This window comes from Phacochoerus africanus, chromosome 4, assembly GCF_016906955.1.
Source record: "Phacochoerus africanus isolate WHEZ1 chromosome 4, ROS_Pafr_v1, whole genome shotgun sequence".
In the NCBI taxonomy this organism is placed as follows: Eukaryota; Metazoa; Chordata; class Mammalia; order Artiodactyla; family Suidae; genus Phacochoerus; species Phacochoerus africanus.
This window is the reverse complement of record NC_062547.1, coordinates 73,000,059-73,020,347: the sequence shown is the minus strand read 5'-3', so window position 1 is coordinate 73,020,347 and position 20,289 is coordinate 73,000,059. Positions and strand designations below refer to the sequence as shown.

At 55.1% G+C, this 20,289-nt stretch overlaps 1 protein-coding gene across 2 annotated transcripts in view; it reads right to left on the bottom strand.

Annotated features, from left to right (window-relative positions):
* Positions 1-7,525: 7,525 nt before the first annotated feature.
* Positions 7,526-20,289, bottom strand: part of MLLT1 (MLLT1 super elongation complex subunit) — a 66,704-nt gene continuing 53,940 nt past the window's right edge. For both annotated transcript variants that reach the window (XM_047777360.1, XM_047777359.1), the window contains 7 exons: positions 18,462-19,016; positions 14,810-14,897; positions 13,151-13,259; positions 10,892-10,991; positions 10,594-10,665; positions 10,368-10,439; positions 7,526-10,206 (listed from right to left, as the gene is read on the bottom strand). In XM_047777360.1, the coding sequence (XP_047633316.1) occupies positions 10,078-10,206; positions 10,368-10,439; positions 10,594-10,665; positions 10,892-10,991; positions 13,151-13,259; positions 14,810-14,897; positions 18,462-19,016 (1,125 nt within the window). In that variant the 3' untranslated portion in view covers positions 7,526-10,077. The remainder of the gene's footprint in view (positions 10,207-10,367; positions 10,440-10,593; positions 10,666-10,891; positions 10,992-13,150; positions 13,260-14,809; positions 14,898-18,461; positions 19,017-20,289) is intronic.

Below are 20,289 nucleotides of genomic sequence, written 5' to 3'. Positions count from 1 at the left end.
CACCTGCGTTTTCGGGGCTCCTCAATCAAGGCCTCCTGCTCTTCCCATACCATTCGCTGCTCTGGATCCTTAGAGCAAACTCATCTGCTGACACCTCATCCTGTGGTGATGAGGGGAGTCCTGTCACGGGTGGAGGGAAGACCCCGCCTGGAACTTGATTCTGTTACAGGGCAGCCACAAAGCTGAAGAGGGACATTGTACCAAGCTGAGACCAAAAGCCTTTTTTTTTTTGTCCTTTTTTAGGGCCACACCTGCAGCATATGGAGGTTTGAAGGCTAGGGGTTGAATTGGAGCTGCAGCTGCTGGCCTACACCACAGCCAGAGCAACATGGGATCTGAGCCGCATCTATGACATACACCATAGCTCACTGCAACCCCAGATCCTTAACCCACTTCAAGAGGCCAGAGATTGAACCTGCGTCCTCATGGATGCTAGTCAGATTCACTTCCGCTGAGCAGGAACTCTGAGACCAAAAGCTTTTACGTGGAGGGTGGCGAATTCTAACTGCCAAGAAACTGCTGTGGGCCCCCTTCTTCATGGAAATGACTGAGACCCCCCCGCATCCCCGTCTCTCCTGTTTGATGATAGAGGAGCTGCCTTCTAGAGGGAAGAAAGCTACTCTCAGTGAGAAGGCCCAGTTTGAACTAAGATGCCCCTCTCTGAGGAAGCATTTTAAGTGTAAAAGAAAAATAAAGTTGGGTTCACTAAATTCCTGGTTCTTACCCAGCTGATTCTGCCCCTCTCCCACCCCAACCTCAGGAGTCACTTGGCAATGTCTGGGGACATTTGTGATTGTCACAACAAGGCAGGCAGGCATCTGGTAGGTGGGGCCCATGGGTGCTGATCAACATCCCACTGTGCCCAGGAAGGATTGCCTGGCTCCAAAGTGTCCATAGTGCCAAAGTGGATGAGGAATTTCATGGCGAGGGCTCTGAAAGAGACAAAAATTGATGTGATAAAGCTCATGGGTGTCTTTATTCATTTATTTAATTTTTAGGGCTGTACCCGTGGCATATGGAAGTTTCCAGGCTAGGGGTCAAATCAGAGCTGAAGCTGCTGGCCTACACCACAGCCACAGCAACACAGGATCCAAGCCATGTCTGCAACCTACACCACAGCTCACAGCAATGCCAGATTGTTAACCCATTGAGCAAGGCCAGGGATCGAACCTGCATCCTCATGGATATTAATTGGGTTCATTACTGCTGACCCACAACGGGAACTCCTTGTGGGTATTTTCACTTCGAAAAATATATTTCCTCTTTCAGTGAGAAGTTGAGGGATTGCTGCAGATGCTTGTCATCCTATTGAGAGATGGTGCAGAAACACCTCTGAGTAATTGAAATCACCCTGGAGTGTGTCTGAGGAAAGGATAGCCTGAGGCCAGCTCCCACTTATATATCGAGGGGTCTTGGCTGAGGTCAGGGGTTCACACGCTGGACTCATGGTTCAAAGGGTATATACTAAATGTCACCCTGAGAGTTCCCACTGTGGTGCAACAAGATTGGCGGTGTCTTGGGGGTGCTGGGACACAGGTTCAATCCCAGGCCTGGCACAATGGGTTAAAGATCCAGTATTGCTGCATCTACAGCTTAGGTCACAACTGTGGCTCAGATCTGATCCCTGGTCGGTGAACTCCATATGCTGCGAGAAGCCAAAAAGAAAAAAAAAAAAAAAAGACTTCCTGTGGTGGTGCAGCGGAAATGAATCTGACTAGGAACAACGAGGTTGTAGATTTGATCCCTGGCCTTGGTCAGTGGGTTAAGGATCCGGCGTTGCCATGAGCTATGGTGTAGATCACAGATGCAGCTTGGCTCTGGCGTTGTTGTGGCTCTGGTGTAGGCCTGCGACTATAGCTCCGATTTGACCCCTAGCCTGGAAACCTCCATGTGCCTCAGGTGTGGCCCTCAAAAGACAAAAAAAAAAAAGGAAAAAAAAATGCCACCCTGCACCTGACCTATGGAAAAAATATAAGAATTGCCTGGCAGGAGTGATCATGCTGCACGGCAGGGCCTCTGGCTTAGATGAGGGACACCACTGAAAGCAAGGCTCAGAGCAGGGCCGACAAGGCCATCACTGTCCAGGACACACTCAAGGGAACTCTCCTTCATGAACCATGCTCACAAACATAAAACATCAGGGGAGGCCAACACCAGAGGCTGTGTGGAGAAGAACTGACAGCCAGGGAAGTAGAGCTATTTCCTTGGAGAAGGACTAGGAAATTGTATCCAAGAAATAAACACAGGGAGTTGATTGGAGCCGTATGCATCTGATGAGCAAAGGACTTGGAGGCCATCATTTCTGTTCTCAAAACAAGAATGCTGAAAACCTGAGACTCGATGACTCTTCTTGGATCTGTCAGTGAGTTGAGGTCACAGAGTAACCCATTACCCTAAAAACAGGAGAGGGGTGGATACAGAGACACTTAGCTCACCTGGAGCAGAAACCACTGATGGAGGCGGTGTCTGGCCGGGGTTGCCGACTCACTGCTGGAGACAGCATGGACTAGCTTGAGGGGTCAGGACACCTGGAGACCTGGCTGGGGGCGGGGGGGGGGGGGCACATTCATGAGTTTTACTTCCAGGTTCTCTGGGGCTTCCTGAAGGAGGGGGAAAGCAACTGTTCTGAAATATCTCAGAGCACTCTTTTCTCCTTAACCAAGGCCTGCCCTCAAGAGAAACTCTTTCAACAGAACCTGACCAAAGTGGGTTTTATCAGCACTGAACTGACCTGGGGGAAAACCCAACTTCAGTCCTCTCTGGACTTCCTCCCACCTAAAGATATCAAAAAAAAAAAAAAAAAAAAAAGGCAAAGACTACAGAATGCTTCCCCTTTCTCATATTTTCATATTTTGCCACCATGTTAGTAGGGCTCCTGTATAATAACAGGGGATTATAGATGAAAGGATTGCAAGGCTCAGACCCTATTTTATGTATGTATGTATGTATGTCATTTTAGGGCTACACCTGCGGCATATGGAAGTTCCCAGGCTAGGGATCAAATCAGAGCTGTAGCTGCCGCCCTACACCACAGCCACAGCAACACCAGATCCTTAACACACTGAACGAGGCCAGGTATGGAAGCTATATCTTCACGGATACTAGTTGGATTTGTTACCACTGAGCCACAACGGGAATTCCTCAGACCCTATTTTAAAAGGAATCACTAGGAACACCCATGATGACAGGAGAGACAAAAACAAGGACACCTCTAGCTACAGCAAACAGTGAATACAGCCTAACTCCCAGTCAGAGGAACATGAACCCCCATCCTAAAGGTCTGTTCAGCTCAGTTCCTTTTACCTTTTACTGGGTATAACATGCCCAGCTTTCAACAAAAAATTTTAAGACATGCTAAAAGGCAAAAAACAGTCTGAAGAGACAGGGCAAGAGTTGGAACCAAACTCCAATGCGGCAGGGATTTTGAAGTTGTCAGTCTGTAAACTTAACAAAACTGTGACTAGCATGATTAATATGCTATGGACACTTACTGGACACCATCCAAGAACAGATGAGTCATACAAGCAGAGCAATGGAAACTCTAAGAGAAATCAAAACGAAAGTCTAGAATTGAAGAACCATAATGGAAACAAAGAACGCCTTTGAGGGTCTTTGGACACAGTTGAGGAAATAATCAGGGAGTTGAAGATATGTCAACAGAAACTTTCCAAACTAGAAAAGTGAAGAGGACGAAAGAATGAGCAAGTAGGGAGGGAGGGAGAGAGGAAAAGGAAGGTAGAAAGGAAGGAGGAGAATATCCAAGAACCGTACCATAATTACAAAAGGTGTAACATAAACATAATGGGACCTGGTTAGAGATCTGAAAGGTGAATAGTCCTGGAGGTTCCAATCTATGTCATAGAAGGTCCAGAATGAGAACAGAGGAGCAACATCTGAAGACATAATGGCTGAGAATTCTCCTGGAGCCCACCAAATGCTACCTGGAATACATTTTAAAAAATTAGAATTAAAAACAGAATGTTAACATGAGGAGTTCCCATTATGGCTGTGTGGAAATGAACCTGACTAGTATCCATGAGGATTCGGGTTAGATCTCTAGCCTTGCTCAATGGGTTAAGGATCAGGTGTTGCCATAAGCTGTGGTGTAGGTCACAGACGCTGCTCAGATCTGGCATTGCTGTGGCTGTGGTGCAGGCTGGAAGCTGCAGCTCCAATTCAACCCCTCGTCTGGGAACTTCCATATGCCACAGGTGTGGTCCCAAAAACAAAACCAAACCAAAAAAATGTTAACATGAAACTTCAGAGTAAGGTTAAGAAAAATATTCCAAAACATAAGCTGATTAGGTTACATGGAAAAGAAAACATGCAAGAATACCTGGGAAATTTATTTAAAAAGAATATTGATGAAGGGGGCTAAACCTACCTGGTGTTAAATAAACTACAAAGCAGCAGTAACTAAAAGCTTGGTGATGGGGCATAACTAGAAGAAGAGAAAAGCCAGGGAGGAACAGACACAAATACATGCAGGCATTGAGTAATGTATCAAGGGACCTACCCCACAGCAAACAAACCCCAGACAGAACAAATTGAAAGGTGAGAAAGAAAAAGGGGAGAGAGGAAAAAACCATGAGAGAACTTAAATAAAAACCCAAAAGCCATGGAAAGAAAAGACTTCAACATGATGGGAAATGCCATGAAGAAAACCTATAGGCAAACTGGAGGAATACAATACATTGCAGAGGTCTACATCTCATATTCCATAAGGAGCTCCTAAAAATAAACACACACTGGAGTTCCCGTAATGGCATAGCAGAAGTGAATCTGACTAGGAAATATGAGTTTGTGGGTTCAATCCCTGGCCTCACTCAGTGGGTTAAGGATCTGGCGTTGCTGTGAGCTGTGGTGTAGGTTGCAGACTCGGCTCAGATCTGGCATTGCTGTGGCTGTGGCTTAGGCTGGTGGCTGTAGCTCAGGCTGGTGGCTGTAGCTCTGATTGGAACCCTAGCCTGGGAACCACCACATGCTGCGGGTGTGGCCCTAAAAAGCAAAGCAAAAAAAACAAAAAAACAAAAAAACAAAAACAAAAAACACAACACACACATACACAAGCACATAGACACAAACATCAAGAAACTTGGTAGAAAATGGGCATGTCTACTGCCAAAGCTGTTATCATAGAAGCAGGCACACATCTTCACGTGTGTAGCTGTGTGGTCATGGAAATAAACAAGGAAAATAAATGCCCACCAGCAGGACTAGTTATGTAAATTATGGCACGTTTATATAACATGTTAATTTGGAATGAACTCCAAGATATATTAAGAAAAAAGGATGCATGTAGGCCACCACTCATAAAGGAAGTATGAGTCTTGTGTACAGATGGCTCTCCAGAGATATATAAGAAAGTGGAGAAGGAAAAGCAGCAGGAATGAGGATTGCTGCTCACTGTGCACTTGCCCTTGGAAACTTCAGACTTTTCTTGTGCCTGCATCGCCAAAATATAAATTCAACATTTGAGGGGAAAAAAAAGATTAAAAAAAAAAACCTAAAGGCCAAAACACTTAAAAGGGACACAGACGTCATCTTGATTAAATAAACAAATCACTAAAATGTATGACACTGTTTCCAACTAAAAGACAAAGAAAAAATCTTAAAAGGCACCAGAGATGAAAGTCACATGGTTCCCAACAGGGCAACATTGAGACTGAATAGCTGACTTCACAGAAACAATGGAAACAAGTTGAAAAGACAAAGGAGCAACAAGTTGAAATTGGGGAAAGAACATACCAGACAATCTAGCAAAAACATACCCAGCAAAAATATCCTTACTTGCTGTGTAGCACAGGGAACTATATCTAGTCACTTGTGATGGAATATGATGGAGGATAATGTGAGAAAAAGAATGTATACATATGTATGAGTGTGTCACTTTGCTGTACAGTAGAAAATTGACAGAACACTGTAAACCAACCATAATTGAAGAAATAAAAATCATTAAAAAAAATATCCTTACAGAATAAAGATGAAACAAAGACGTTGATAGATGGAAAAAGCTGAGGGAGTTCCTTGTTGCACTAGATGAAATGCTAGTAAGAATTCTTCAGGTTTAAGGAAAATGATTCCTGATGGAAACACAGAAAAGCAGCCCGAGAGGCGATTATGGGGATAAATACACAGAACTATTGACTGTAAGCAACAAAATTAACACATACCTGGGCTTGAGTCTCAGGAATGTGCCCACTCGCTGTATCATAGGAGGGACAACCCTTGGAGACTTTTATCTGTCAGTGAGGATACTGATGGCAGTACCTACCCTCACTGAGTGTTTATGGAAATCTATGAGGCCACTCTCCAGCCAGTGCCTGGCCCATAGTGAGCCCTATTTTATTTTTACACACAAGTCCTCCTTCACTGTGTTTTGGGGTCTGGGAGCCGTGGGAACCACTCTTAACCCTCTCTCACTCTGTGTCCGTCATTAGGAGCTCACATGAGAAACTGTCCCCAGAGGCCTGCAGAGTCTTACTCTGCTAGGATCAGGGCAGGGAGGCCACGGCCCTGACGTCAGGAAATGCAAATCCCGGCTACTAACGAGAAGGAAGAAATGCTCCAGAGTACCCCAGCATGGCCAGTTCTCTCCCCAAGTGGCTTTAATTAGCTGCAGCTGTGGCGGGCAGAGTGGCCAGAGGGTATTGGCCTGTGATGCTGACCACTCAGGAATGGAACTTCTGCTCCTCTGCTGGGGCTGGAGCCCACAGAGTGGACTAGACTGCTTAGACAAGGTTGGGAGAGCTGTCTCCTTGGGATTCACTCAGTTCTGCCAAACCAAGTCCAAAACTCACCATGGACAAAGTGGCAGACAAGCACCCTGGTCCCTGGCAAAGGATGTCTTTGCCCACATTTCTTTTTTTTTTTTTTTTTCCTCTTTAGGGCCACATCCACAGCATGCGGAAGTTCCCAGGCTTGAGGTCCAATTGGAGCCACAGCTGCGGCCTACAGCAACGTGGGATCCGAGCCACCTCTGTGACCTACACCACAGCTCATGGCAATGCCAGAACCTTAACCCACTGAGTGAGGCCAGTGATCAAAGTCGCATCCTCATGAAGTCTAGTTGGGTTCGTTATTGCTGAGCCACAAGAACTCCTGCCCACATTTTCTATCTGGCTATCATCCCTACATCTACCCACCCATCCGTGCCCCCACACCCCACCCCATTCATCCATATTGTGAAGTCAAGCTTGCTTTTCAACCCAGAACTTGCTGCCTGCTTGCAAGAAGGAATACACCATCAAAAGCATGCCCAGATACTGAATTCCCCACCATCCTGCACCTCTTGGGTTTCTGGTGGTGCCATCTCTATTCCTCCAGGATGCCAACCTTGCTCACACTCCCTGTCCCCACTCCTCATGCCCAGTAAGCTTGGTCCAACCCTCTCCCTTCTTCTTGATCATTGATCTGGAAGCACTGGGACAGGGAGAGGAGACAAGGTGCTCATGCTACTTTATGCCTCCACCCATCAACTCCACAAAGGGAGAACCAAGGAGATGCATGAAGCTCTACACATAGGTCTGCTTTCCCATCTGACTTTATTTCACTTTTTTTTCTATAAAACTCCTCCATAATTTCACAATTTAACAAAAAGTTTAAAATCCAGGACAGAAACAATCCTGTAACTTATTACAAACACGATTCTCCTTTATTCCTTTTATCCAGGAGTTGGTCTTGGCCAATGAGTATCCCAGTTCCTAGTGAGACACATTCTTTGTAGAAAACCCTTATGGGTAAGAAAGGTATTCGATACCTCTTGCTTTCAGGCGTCGGTTTACATTTTGTTCAGGAGATAGCAAAACACAGGGATTTGCACTGGGGGCAGGGGGCTTAACACTAAAGACACGGCAGTCACAAAGTGCTGGCCCCTTCCTATGGAAGTGTCCCCAGAGCCCCAGTGGGCCCAGCTGCCAGGCAGCTGTGTGTGGGTTGGGGGAGCAGCTGGAAATGCCATGGTTGGGGCCCTGGCTGCCTGGCATGTCCATCAGGTGGTCACAGGGCCAGCACTGAGCCCAGAGTAGCTTCGGAGGACAATGCTGGGGCTTTCTGGCCAGAAGAGGTAACAGAAATGGGTCGGTGCTTCCAGAGGCCCTGGAAACAGCAGGAAGGGCCAGATACTTGCTGCAGCCAAGGGCAGGCCCGCGAGCCCGGCCTTCCTCTAGCTGTCTCTGGGGGCAAGCCTGGCTCCTGAGCAGAGGGCTGCCTGAGTCACCAAGTCAGGAGGGCCTGCAGCCCTTCCCAGGAGATCCTGGAAGGAGAAAGACTAGCGCCCTTGGGCTGAGGCGCCTGCCCGTGACCCCTGGTGGCCTCTGTGCATAGAGGACCAGGCAGCTGCTGCCCCTAAGCCAGTCCTTTCTGTCCAATGTCTTAGTTTCCAGAGAAGAAAGTGCCCCACTTTGGAGTATTGTTGAACTGCCTGGGGAAGGGGCTGGTGGCAGCACAGAGCCTGCCACACAGGCCTGCCCTCTTCCTAATACCTCAAGGCAGTGGGGTCAGGAGAGAATCAGAGCAGATGGCGAGGAGTCACGGCTGTTTCCTCTGAAAGTTCTGGCCTTCCCAGAGTCCCGGGATCTTCCCAGGACGGCTGGCGTTTGGGGAGGCCTTGGAGGCAGGATTCCCAAGGGAGTGTTCGGCGTCTGCCTGACAGACGGAATTGGAGCAGGGCCAGGAGTCAGGGACCACAGGGGAGGGGAGCTGGGCGTGCCCCATGCGGGAACTCACAAACTGGGGTGAGAAGATGAGCCCGGCTCCAGCCCTGACCTCCTCTCCCAGAGCCAATGGGGACAAGGAGCCTTGAGTAGAGGTCTGGGGGAACACAGGCGGAGCAAACAGACACCCAGCCCCCAGGAGCCCCACACAAGGTGGGCTGACCCCTCGAGGGTGTTCTGGCCGGGAGGAGGAGCTGGCTTGGCCCTTGGAGAGTTTCAGGCGTGCGAGGAGTCGGGTCTCCAGCCCTGGACTGGTGTGAATCGCAGGGGTGGGAGGGCCCGCCACTGGCCGGGCCCAGGCACGACGGGCTGGCTCTGAGTCCTGATGCTCCTCAAAAGACTCCACAAACTATCCCGTCTTATTTGGCAAAAGCTCATTGTTTTTCAAAGTTCAAAGATTCAGTCAACAGAAGGAAGAGGATCCTATGGAAGGAGGAGGAGGGCGATCCCAGGGCGCCAACACAGTCACGGCCCGCGGCTGGCTGGGGCCCGGGCAGGCTACTCCTGGGGACAGCGCCAGTCTGACCAGGCGGCCGGGAACACAGACCCTGGGCAGTGAGCACCTGCTGCCCTGTTGTAGTGCTCTCCGGCCTGGGCGAGGCGGTGTCCTTGGAACCACTGAGGGAGGATTCCTCCCGGCACCCAGAGAGGGCCAGCTGGCGCTCCAGCTTGCCTTCAGCCCGACAAGACCAGTGGAGACATCTTAACCTAAAAGTCCCATCTGACACCCACCCCCACCCCCCACGTGCTCTGCTGCCACGGAAACGCACACCCGGAAACCGCTCTGGTACCTACAGTGCATACATATATATATAATAGAGACAACTATACAGCACAGAGCCCCAGCACAGTGAGAGCCAACGAGGGACTGCATCTGGCTCACACAGAGGATGAGCCGGGCTGCCCCAATGCGGTGGGAGCCCTCGGAGGTCCTGGGGTGCAGAGGGTGTGTTCTGAACCGTTTGCGGAGGCTGGAGGCAGTGCCCCAGCTGCTCAGAGGGACCGCAGCAGTGGAGCTATGCCCCATGCCCCACTATGAATCGAGGCCCCCACTATGAATCGAGGCCCCCACTGCAGGGCACATTTCTTCCCCTTCAGGAGTGAGGCCTGGCGCTGCCTTCAACTCAAGCTGCTTTCCCAGAGGGGCCCAGGTGACGGCCCCTGAGAGTGGTGCAGTGGTGCAGGCCTGGCCCCCCTCGGCCCTGGGGCTCCCAACGAGGAAAGTGCAGCTGGCCATGTGGGCCGAGGGCAGGGCGGTCACTAAGGCAGTGCTGCGGGCAGGCAAGTCGAGAGAGGAAGGAAGGCAGGGCCCGGTCATGGCCTCCCAGGACCCTGGGGACAGGGCCTGGCACCCGGCCCAGGGTCATGTGGCCACGGCCTCCAGGTAGCTCTGCAGCTTGCGCACGGTGGTCTCGTCCAAGGAGAAGAGATCGAAGTCAAAGGTGGTGTTGGTGACATTGAAGTGACCAGTTTCCTCGATCAGGTTCACAATCTGAAAGGTGGTGACAGAGTGGCTTAAGGGAACAGGGCATCTTGAGAAAGAGGGGGTGGCTCCTTGGGGCAACCCAACAGGGTCCAGCAGCCCCTGGGCCGCAGGGGCACCCCACCCGGGACTCCTCTGAGATGCTGTGTCGGGGAGGGCTTGTCCAGTACCTGCTGCAGCACGTTACGCTCCCGCAGCGCCATCAGCCGCCGGTGCAGCTCCACCAGCTCGTCCGTGTAGGCCTGGGTGGCAGAGGCCCGTTCAGAAGGTCACCCTGCCCTCCAGGACACGCACCCCCCACCCCCCACCCCAACCTGTGGTCATACCCACATCATCTTCAGGCAGCTTCCCCCCACCAACCCCCACCTTGTTGCACATGCCACCACCGCCCCCCACCTTGTCATAGGCACCCCTCTTGAGGATCTTCTCAGGCTTGCTACAGGGCTCTGGGCTCCGGCGGCCTGACGCCTGCAGGGTGAAGTGGGATATATGTGAGCACTTGTCTTCTCTGGGCCCCAGGCCCACCCATCCTCCCTCCTTGGACCCTCACCCGACTCCAAGGGCAGCCCATCTGGGGCCTGGGGGTGAACCATCGTCCCTCTGCACCCACCACCCTCGGCCTCAGGCCCTTGGAGAACCCCAGGCCCAGTCCCCAGCCCCACCTCTTTGGGGCTGGGCTCAGCTGGGCAGTTACCTTGCTGTGGGGTGGGGGCGGCTTCTTGGGAGGAGGGGGCTCCCGGCTGGGCAGGCAGGAGTCTGCGCTATTGTCACTCTCGCTGTCACTGAAGCTCAATCTGAGCATGGACACAACACCCTGTCAGACCTCTGCCACCCTCGGCTACAGGAAGGTAACCCCACCCAGAAAATACCACACTGGGCTCTGGACAGATCTGGCCCCCAGGGCCAGGAGCATGCAGTGCCCCTGTAAAGCTCAGGAGACCCACCTCACCCTGCTCTGGGCATCCACTGCCAACTTCAAAGAAAAAAAGAAAAAAAAGGAAAGAGCCCACGGATCAGCACACGGGCTCTTCTCTCCAGCCCTGGTGTGGTCCCTGGGCCAGAAGCTGGGCGGGTGGCCAGGCAAGCTAGTCGGGCTCACAGGTTCCACACCTAGTGTGCGAATGGAGCAGCTCGGCCTTCCACCTGAGCCCCATGCCACAGGAGGGATGCAGGCTTCCATGTGACATCCACGTTTGCCTGGGTGGGGCCAGAACCTGACCAGGGTGTATCTGGTGGTGGCTCTACTCTGGGCTCCTGGGGCAGGGCCCAGGCTGGATTGAGAGTGCACGGGGAGGCCACATGGCCACAAGCCTCATGGAGGGAAGGGCGTGGCTGTTCCACATTCAACGCCCAGCTAGCTGGAACCTGAAAGCCTCTCCTCTGGTCCACAGCAAGTGGTAGCCCATTCCTTTTGCTGTTCCAGAATCTCTCACGGCCCAGCTGGGCAGTGCAGAGAGAGCTCCTCTCCAGTGCTACCCTCAAGCAGAGTACCCTTCTGGGATCCCTGGTCCCTTGGGGACATTCTGGGCTCCGCTCACAAAGGGGAAGCCCGAGACCTGTCACTGCACCATGACAAGATAAATCCTGCCTGCTGCCACCACCTCTCTCTCTTGCCTGAAACGGCTTTTACCACAGTGGCAGTGCCAGGGAGCATGACGGCCACAGGCTCAGGCCGGGGTTAGCCATTTCCTTTGCTCTAGGCCCTCTGTTCTTCCCCGGCCTCTCAGCTGCACAGCATCAGGGCAAAGGTAGCCAGTTTGTCTCCCTGTTGCCCAAGTGACACTACCAGTCAGCGGGGCCCAGGAGTGGCCTGACAGCCCTGCGTCTACTGGGCGGCAGCTGGGGGCAATGGCGAAGCCTGGGCCTCCTTGCTGAGAGCAGCTGGGCATCAGTCAGGGCCTGTGTCTGTCGCCCCTTCCCTGACAAGGGACATGGCTCCCAGGTGCCCCACCCCCACCCCCCACCCATGTCCACCCCTAGAATGGGAGCTTAAGGCCTTCTGATTTGCAGCCCCCAACGCAATGTGCAGCCACTCCCCTCGAGAGCAGCACACCAGTCACTGGCCCCTTAGCTCCTGCCTTTGAGGATCCACTCTCAAAGACCAGTAGGATCCATGCTCAAGGTCACCAGCCCCACAGGCTGGAGCTGCTGCCCTTAGTCCTGTCCTGGAAGAGTCATCCTGCCCCTCACTCCAGCCCTGGTGCCCACAGAGCGCTGGCTTGGGTGCAGCTCCTAGGCCATCTCCCAGCCCCAGCCATCAGCAATAGCAACACAAAACCACCACAAGCACCTGCTCGGCCTCCCTGCCCGCCAGGTGCTGACACAGGGACCCACCCTTAAAAAGGGCTGTTGAGGCCAGGAGGGGGCAGGGGCCGGACCCAGATCAGGCGGCTGAACCCTGATCTGCCTGTTCCGCAGACCTGGCGCCCAGGTGGCATGTGCTCTAGGGTGGGGGCTGAGGACGCAGACCCATCCTGGAGGCAGGCTCACTCCAAAGGCTTGGAAGCATCCTAAGCTCAACCAACTCTGGGGGAAGGCCACATGTCAACTGCCCTAGGCCAGTGGGTGTTCAAAGCTGCTCGCAAATGTGGTGTCTACAGTCCAAGGATAGTTCTCAGTCTGTCCTCGCCCCATGTCACATGTGAGCAAGGACCCCTGGCCCAAGAGCAGAGAAAGCATGCCCTGCTGCCTCATACGCCTGGGACCAGGGCTGGTCCTGGCGCTACCTTCACCCCCTTCTCACCAGGTGGCCATGGGAGGAAAGATGCCACCTGAGGCCCCCGCCTCTCACTTCAATACCCAGGTAGGGCGTTGCCCAGTAGGCTTGGAGGCTCCCTCTGCCTCACCTGGGGACACCTGCCCCGGCCCTCCTCTCAGAGCCCCCATCACAGCAGGGCCAGGCAGAGCCCCCCCGGCTCCCCCCATCCGCCCACTCTCCCACCAGCCCAGGCACCTGGAGTCCCTCGCTGCGTTCGTCTTGCCAGCAGCTTCCTCGCCTGATGAAGAGTCGTCCTCATCAGATTCCTCCGATTGCAGGCCCTCCACCATGGAACGAAGGGGTCCTTGGAGGTGGGGAGGGACAGACAAGGAGAGAAGGGGGCTCAGGCCCGTGCCCCAGAGGTCTCTCCACCCCCAGGGCCATATGGGCTTCCTGATACCACGACCCCCGAAACGCACCCATGCAGACCCACCTCGAAGGTCCCTCTGGCCAGGTGGGGCTTGCTGTCCATCTCCAAGCACTGCGCCTGCAGCAACTTCCTTAAGGGACCCCTGGCTCCCCACACCCCTACCTTCCTGGCCCTGCTCGCAGGCCTCTGGGCCCTGGGCTGACACAGGACTGCAGGGCCCCTCCATTGCAAAGGGAAGGAGCAGCCCTCCTCTGCTCGGCTGGGATTAGAGCTCTGCCTGGAGGCAGGACGAACCAGCCCTGGTCAGGGAGGGTAAGGGAGCCGGAGCCGTGGGGCACAGCACACCACCCCCCAGCCTACCAGCCTGGCCCCTACTGGGGCCTGCCCAGCCCCCTGGCAGCCCCTTCTCCTGCTCCCGACCCACCGTCCTCCCCTTTCTCCAGAGACACTCAGTTCCAGTCCCCTACAGACGGCATCTTGGTTTATATTCCTGTTACCAAGGCAACAGAGGGACACAAAGCCCTCAATTACCTTGGTCACGTGATCCTGCTCACGGCAGGTTCCCCCTCCCTTCCCTGTAGATAAGAACCCTTAGAGAGAGTGTGGGCTTGGAGCACCCCATCCCCCAGCCCCCTCGGGACTGTGTGTCTTTATGCCGGCTCCCCAAATACGCTCGCCTCCTCCAGCGCTCCCCACCCTGGAAAAAGGACTCCAGGCAGGAATCCTCAATCCAGTCCATCAGAAGTGCTTCCAGTTTGAGGATGGACAGGTCTCGGCTGGGCCCTTAGGCCCCATGTGCCCTCAGCCACCTACAGGCTGGGGGCACCCTCCCAACTCTGGGCAGCCAAGTGGGCCTGGTGCCACCTCGCCTCCCCACAAGCACCCCAGGTGGCCTGGAGGCAAAAGGTAGCACTGCAGGCTTTTGTTTGTATTTTGCAGACCTGGGCTGGAGCAAGCCCAGAGCAGAGAAATGCGCTGGGATGGGACAGGGGGACAGAGGAAAGGACACTGCACTGGCCAGAGAGCCTCCATCTGGGAAGAGCTAGAGAGGAGGGGTCCAGCCACAGGCAGGGCCCAAGTCAGAAAGTGCCCCGTCCCCACATCCACAAAGCACAGCTCAAAGCTCGTTGGCTTTTAACACAGACTCCCTGGGCTTCCACACACCCATAGATCTTGGGGGGCCCAGTCTGGGCAAATAACATATCCCGAATAAAAGCCTCAGGCAAGGTCTGCCCAGGCCTCCCCACTCTCCCCTGCTGTCGGGCTTTTCCAGCTGAAACTCAGGCATGGGTAAGCCCTCACCAAGCCACTGGCTTCCAGCAATTCCTCAAGAACCCCTTGGTTCCATAATAAACCCAGTAAGTACATACCACTGGCCTCCAGGGGAGGTTGTGAGGCTGCTCCCAAAGCAGTGGGCCTTTCCACAAGAACACCCCCCGCCCCCGTGCCCTCCAACCCTGGCTCTTTCTTTTCTCTGCACAAACCTTGACTGTGGTTCTGAGATGGCTCAAAATCTGAATCCGAACTGGAGTCGGAGCTGGAGCTGGAGTTGGACGGGCTGGACTGGGCAGACTTCACCCCACAGCAGGCGGGCCAGGTGGCAGAGAGAGAAGACAACAATCACCTTTCAGTCCAAAGAAAAGGAGCGGACAATAAAGCCCTGTGGCAGGATGAGAGCCAGGTGGGACACCACAGACACGTACTCAAAAGGCCACCGAGGCTCCAGCTCCCAGCACCCTGGCTGAAGGCCTGTGCTCCTGAGACCCTGACCCCGTGCCACCTCCACCCCAAAACGCTACCTGTTTGCTTTCAAATCGAACCAATGATCTTTCTTTTCCCACTGAGGAACTATAAGCCTCCAGCCCCTTGATCTCCTGCCTGCTTAGGCAGATGGAGACAAGGCAAGCTCTTGCTGCAGGGAAGGAGCAACACGTCTGTGGTGCTCGTGGTAGTAGCCCCACCGACCCCAGTGTGGGCTGCAGCGCTGCAGTGGATGGTCTGAACAGGAAAGGTGGGTGCACAAACCCAGCTTCCCATTCTGCCCCTCATTTCCTCAGACTATCCTGAGGCTGAGTGATGACAAAAGCTGTCTCCCTGTCACCAGATGCCCCTGAGGTGATGAGAAGCATGTGCACATGTTCTTGAAGACAGGTAGATTTGCGCCTGGCCCCACTGCACCCAGAGCTGGTCGTATCCCTCTCCTCCACCTCTTCCTGACTCAGCCACCAGGGGGCAGTAAAAGCCAAAACTAGGACCCTAGGCCCTAGAGACAAGGGGTAAGATGCCTGGGCTGCACCTCCCACTTCAGAGGCCAGCAGTTGGGGGGGGCGTCTGGGCACTGAGCCAGAACAGAGCAGCATCTGCTCCTGCCCCTCAGTAGAAACCAACAGACTATGCAAAGGTACATGCCCCAGACTAATAAGCTGAGGGCCTGGGTCTGGGCCAGACCTGGCTCCACAGGCAGAAGGGCAGAGTCCAGCCCAGACACCATCCAGCCCTCTGGTTTTAGGGACTGTCTAGGGCCATTAAGCAGCTTGAGCACCTGGGAGCAGCCAGAGAGAGGCGATGAGAGACAGGCGGGGGGCACCCAGCTCGACCTGGAACGTGAGAGGACCCACTGACCTGCTGGGGCTCCAGACAGCAACTCTTGGTGGCCCACAGCCCCAGCCCCAGGAGACCCAGGAAGGCACAGGTCTCTCCGTACTGGGCAGACCCAGCAAAAATCAGGCTGCCTGGGTTCAAGAGTTCAAGGGCTCTCTTCTCTAAGGTTTCCGCAGCCTAAGCAGACATGCTCCAGGCCCTCCCAATGCTCCCCTGCCAACATCCCCGACTTGAAACCTTCACCTGGGACAGTGGTGTTCCCTAGGGAACCTCTCCCCGGCAAATCAGCCTAGATTGCCATCAACTACCATCCACTGTGGGGGTACCACACAGACCAATGTGTGACTTCCCACCACCGATAACAGGCCTGGCTAGGCCTGGAGCCACACGGCCCCACGTGCATGCAGATGCCTTGGTTCTGACCTTGGCTTTCTCCCCAGATGGCAAGGCAGCCCCTGGTTTTAAGCCTCAGTTTCCCCATCTGTAAAAGAGCAGGCTTGCTAGCCTCTGCTGAGCACAGATATGTACCAGCTGCCAGCACAGAGGCTGGTGCCAGTCGTGCTTCCACCCTCTAGGGCTGGGAATGTGGACAGAGTTCCAGGGCTGGGGAGATGCTGGCAGGCCTGTCTTGCCCGGCACCTGTGCACACACTCTCCCTGCTGTGGGACTGCCAGCACTCAGGCTTAGGCCAGCAGGCTTGAGAAGGTCTAGGGCAGAGGAGTGCTGGCCCTTCTCAGCCATGCTCGTTCCTTTTCCCTCCACACAAATCCAAGGGCGGAGGGCCTGCTGTGTGCTCCCAACACTCCTGGGCCCATGACTGAAAAGAACCGACTGTCAGAATCCCCACGGCCAAGACCAGAGAAAGGCAGCCGGAGGAGCTGGGGGACAAGCCTGGGGACTCAGACCAGGTGCTGCCCTGTCCCCTCAGGGTGGAGAGGAAGGAGGAGACTCAGACTCCACGCAGTGGTCAGAGCTTTCTGGTGCCCACTTGGCTTCCAGCGTGGGATGACCTGAGACGATCAAAAGAGGCTGGGGAGGCCATCTCGCCTCCTCCATTGTAGACGTTCATGCCTGGCCAAGGGCCCAGGGTCAGGAAATTCTGAGAGTCACTGTCCAGCAACCCTTGTGACCCCAGGGCATCCTGTTGATGTCTGGGTCTCATGGCTGCAGAACCTTGAATGGCTAAGGCTCACTGAGCAGATGTCATGGATGTGCCTCTTTAGCCAGGAGAAAACCCCAGGCTTCCTCAAGCAACTCCAGCTTGTGGCCCACGGTGCCCGAGGCCACAGATGCACAACATCCAGCCAGCCCACTCCGATCAGCAGTGCCCAGGTGGGGGAAGCTGCCCACATGGCATCTCAGGTGCTCATGACAATCACAGCAGGATATCAGGATGGACACCCAGGGCCAGGGCGCCAACACTCAGCTCCATCGGGAGCAGGGGTGGGGGGACAGGGAACCTCCTCCCAGTGCAGGCACACCAGTCTTGGCCACAGAGAGGCCTCACTGGAAGCACCAGAGGCAGGAAGGAGAGAAGGGCACCTGGCTGGAGTGTCGAGTCTGAGCAGATACAGGAGGATGCCAGACAGGGCATCAGTAAGCACCCCAAGAACCCCAGCAGCCGAGCGGGTGGCTGAGATGGGCTGGACCACTAGGAGTCTTCCGAACTGTCACCCCCAGCCACCTCCAACAAGGTGCCCTGGAAACCACACACTCATGACATTGGTGCTACTGACACAAAATACCTTGGGCTTCATCTCTAGGAACCACTTTCAAAGTCCCAGTGGAGCTTCGAGCAGCAAAGCGTCTGCCTTTGAGAGTGAGTGAGAGTCTGGGAGCCGTACCAGGCCCCAGAGTCGGGGTGGGGGTACAGTGAGGGGCTCAATCGCTTCCCCACCCATCCATCCAGGGCCCCATGCTCTGACCACTGGATGCCAAACACGGCACTGAGCAATGACACGGCCACCCAGGGCCCAGCATGGTCTGGCTGTCCACTTGACAGTCTGGCTCCTTTGTGGCTCAGGCCATCTCTGATGGGACCTTCAGAGCCACATGGAAGCGCTGCTCAGGAGCCCAGGGTCCCTGGTACCCAGAACAGAAAGCGGGAGGAAAACAGTACAGGTTTGCCCCACGAGTGGATAGAGAGGTCCCTGACCCCCTAAGCTCACGGTGGTCTTGGGAGGGAGTTGATGGTGAGGACACAATCATTCACCCTGACCCCAATGCAGCCAATGAGACCCCGGCCCATGCAAGGGTGCTGCCCAAGGAGAGCTCTGAACCTAGGTCATCGGTTATCAGGCTCTCCCAGCATCCTCCACCCAAGCACTATACCCACATGGCAGCTTCATCACGCCCGACAGAAGGGGGCGCTGAGGCTCGGCGAGGCACAGAGGCTTTGTCAAAGCTTCCCAGAAGGAAGCCCAGGGCCCCACACCCCAGTCTCCCTGTCGCTGTCAGGCGGCTCAGCGCAGCCAAGAGGAGGAGGATGGGGGTGGGGTGGGAAAGGGGCGAAGGGCAGGGAAGGAGCCACCTCACCTCGGTCTTGAAGGAGGCCTCGTCCTCAGAGTTGGACTCCTCCACCTCCGGAGGCTTTTTGATCTCCCTGGGCTCGCTCTCGGCCTTGACCTTCTCCCCTTTGGAGCTGCCCTTGTCCTTGGCCGGCTTTTTGTCCGAGAAGGAGGAAGACGAGGTGCGGGGCGAGGTGCTGGGGGCGCTCCTGGACCCCTTGGAGCTGCTCTTCTTCTGCTTTTTGGCACTGGGCTTGGGCGAGTCAGCGGCAGCCGGCCGCTTGCTGGAAGACTTGGGCGGGGGTGGCGGCGGGGGTCCGCCCTTGGGAGACATGCTCTCCAGTTTGGTCTCCTTCAGGGCCATCTTGGGCTCCTTGAATGCGGCCTTGGGGGGTGGGGCCTTCTCCTCCTTAGGTGGCCGGCCCTCACCCAGCTTCCGCGTGGCATCCTTGGCACTCCGGGCCTGCTCACGCTCCGGCTCCTTGGAGGGGCCCCTGCTCTCCGAGTCCTTGCGTGGCCGCTCCCGGTGCTCCTTTGCTGTCTTGTGGGCCTTGCAGGCCTTGCCGCTCTCCCTGCTGGCGTCCTGAAAGGCCAGGCAGGAGGGGGACACGGTCAAATGGCATCTCAGGGCCGCCCTGCTCCGCCTCCCCCGACCCCTACAAAGTATAATCCACCTGATTCAGACTCAGCTAGAGAAAATCTTCCATAAAGCGAAAAAGTAAGGCAGCAGGTGAGAGTTTTAAATGGAGCTGTCCCTTTAAACTACTAGGAAGTGTCAGCAGGTCCCGGGCGGCTGCAGGCTAAGATTCCCCTGAGGGATTCAAGAAGAGTACACGGTAAGTCAGATATGAGACAGGCAAGCCACACTGACCCTCTCCCGCTCCAGTGCCTGGCAGCTTCCCGCGGGCCAGGGGAATGGGAGGCTGCAGTGGCACGGGGGCTGGGGGCGCCAGCAGGCGGGCCCACTCTTCTGGCCCCACCAGAGTCTGGTGCCTCCCCAGGTCACCCTCACCCCCACCCCAGGTAGCCCAGCTCTGGCCCGGCTGGCCCTCTTTGAGCTCCACGGTCAGCGTTTATTGAGCGCCTGCTGGCTTCCTAGGCGCAGTGCAGGATAAAGGGCTCCTAGATGTCTCAGAACTAACGCTGCCTGGGCAGCTTTTCTAAAACATGCATGATGCCTGAATCGCCACCTTGGAAGTTCAGAGGGCTGGGGGTGGAGCCCAGACTCGAGTTGATGAGCCAGGTCATGGCCCTCCCACTGGGGACAGAGGCAGCAAGAAGCCCTGCTCCAGGCCGCCAGGAAGGTCGGGCTGGGGACTACAGCCCTGTGCGCCTGTGCTCCCTCTGAACAGGGGCAAGACCACCTACCTCACTGAGTGATGGTGCCGGGCAGGTGGACAGCAGAAGCACAATCGGAGGGCAGCCACCACCCCATCCCACCCCCACGCAGCCATGCAGCCCTGCAGGTGGGAACCCTGTCTGACACCTTGCTGGGCCCCCTTCCCGCCAACACTGCATCATCACAGCCAGGGGTGCTGTCGGACAGGGGCACGGCTGGGCCCAGATGCTCTCCAGATCAAAGCTCACCAGGAAACCAACACAGCCAGACAAAGATGGACCCTTCTATAGAGGCTCCCCTGAAGCAGCCCTATTCTACCAGCTTATCCCAAGTGCCAAGGGAATGCGTGAGCCAGGTGACTGCCCAGCAGCTGCACCTCTGCTTCCTGCTCTCAGGCCCCCCTGAGGGTCCAGCAGAGCCCTCCCAGCAAAGATGGCACAGTCTCAACCACCTCCAATCTACTCAAGCCCCTGTCTTTTTGCAAATCCACAACCTACAGCAGGGCCAAAGTTTGGAG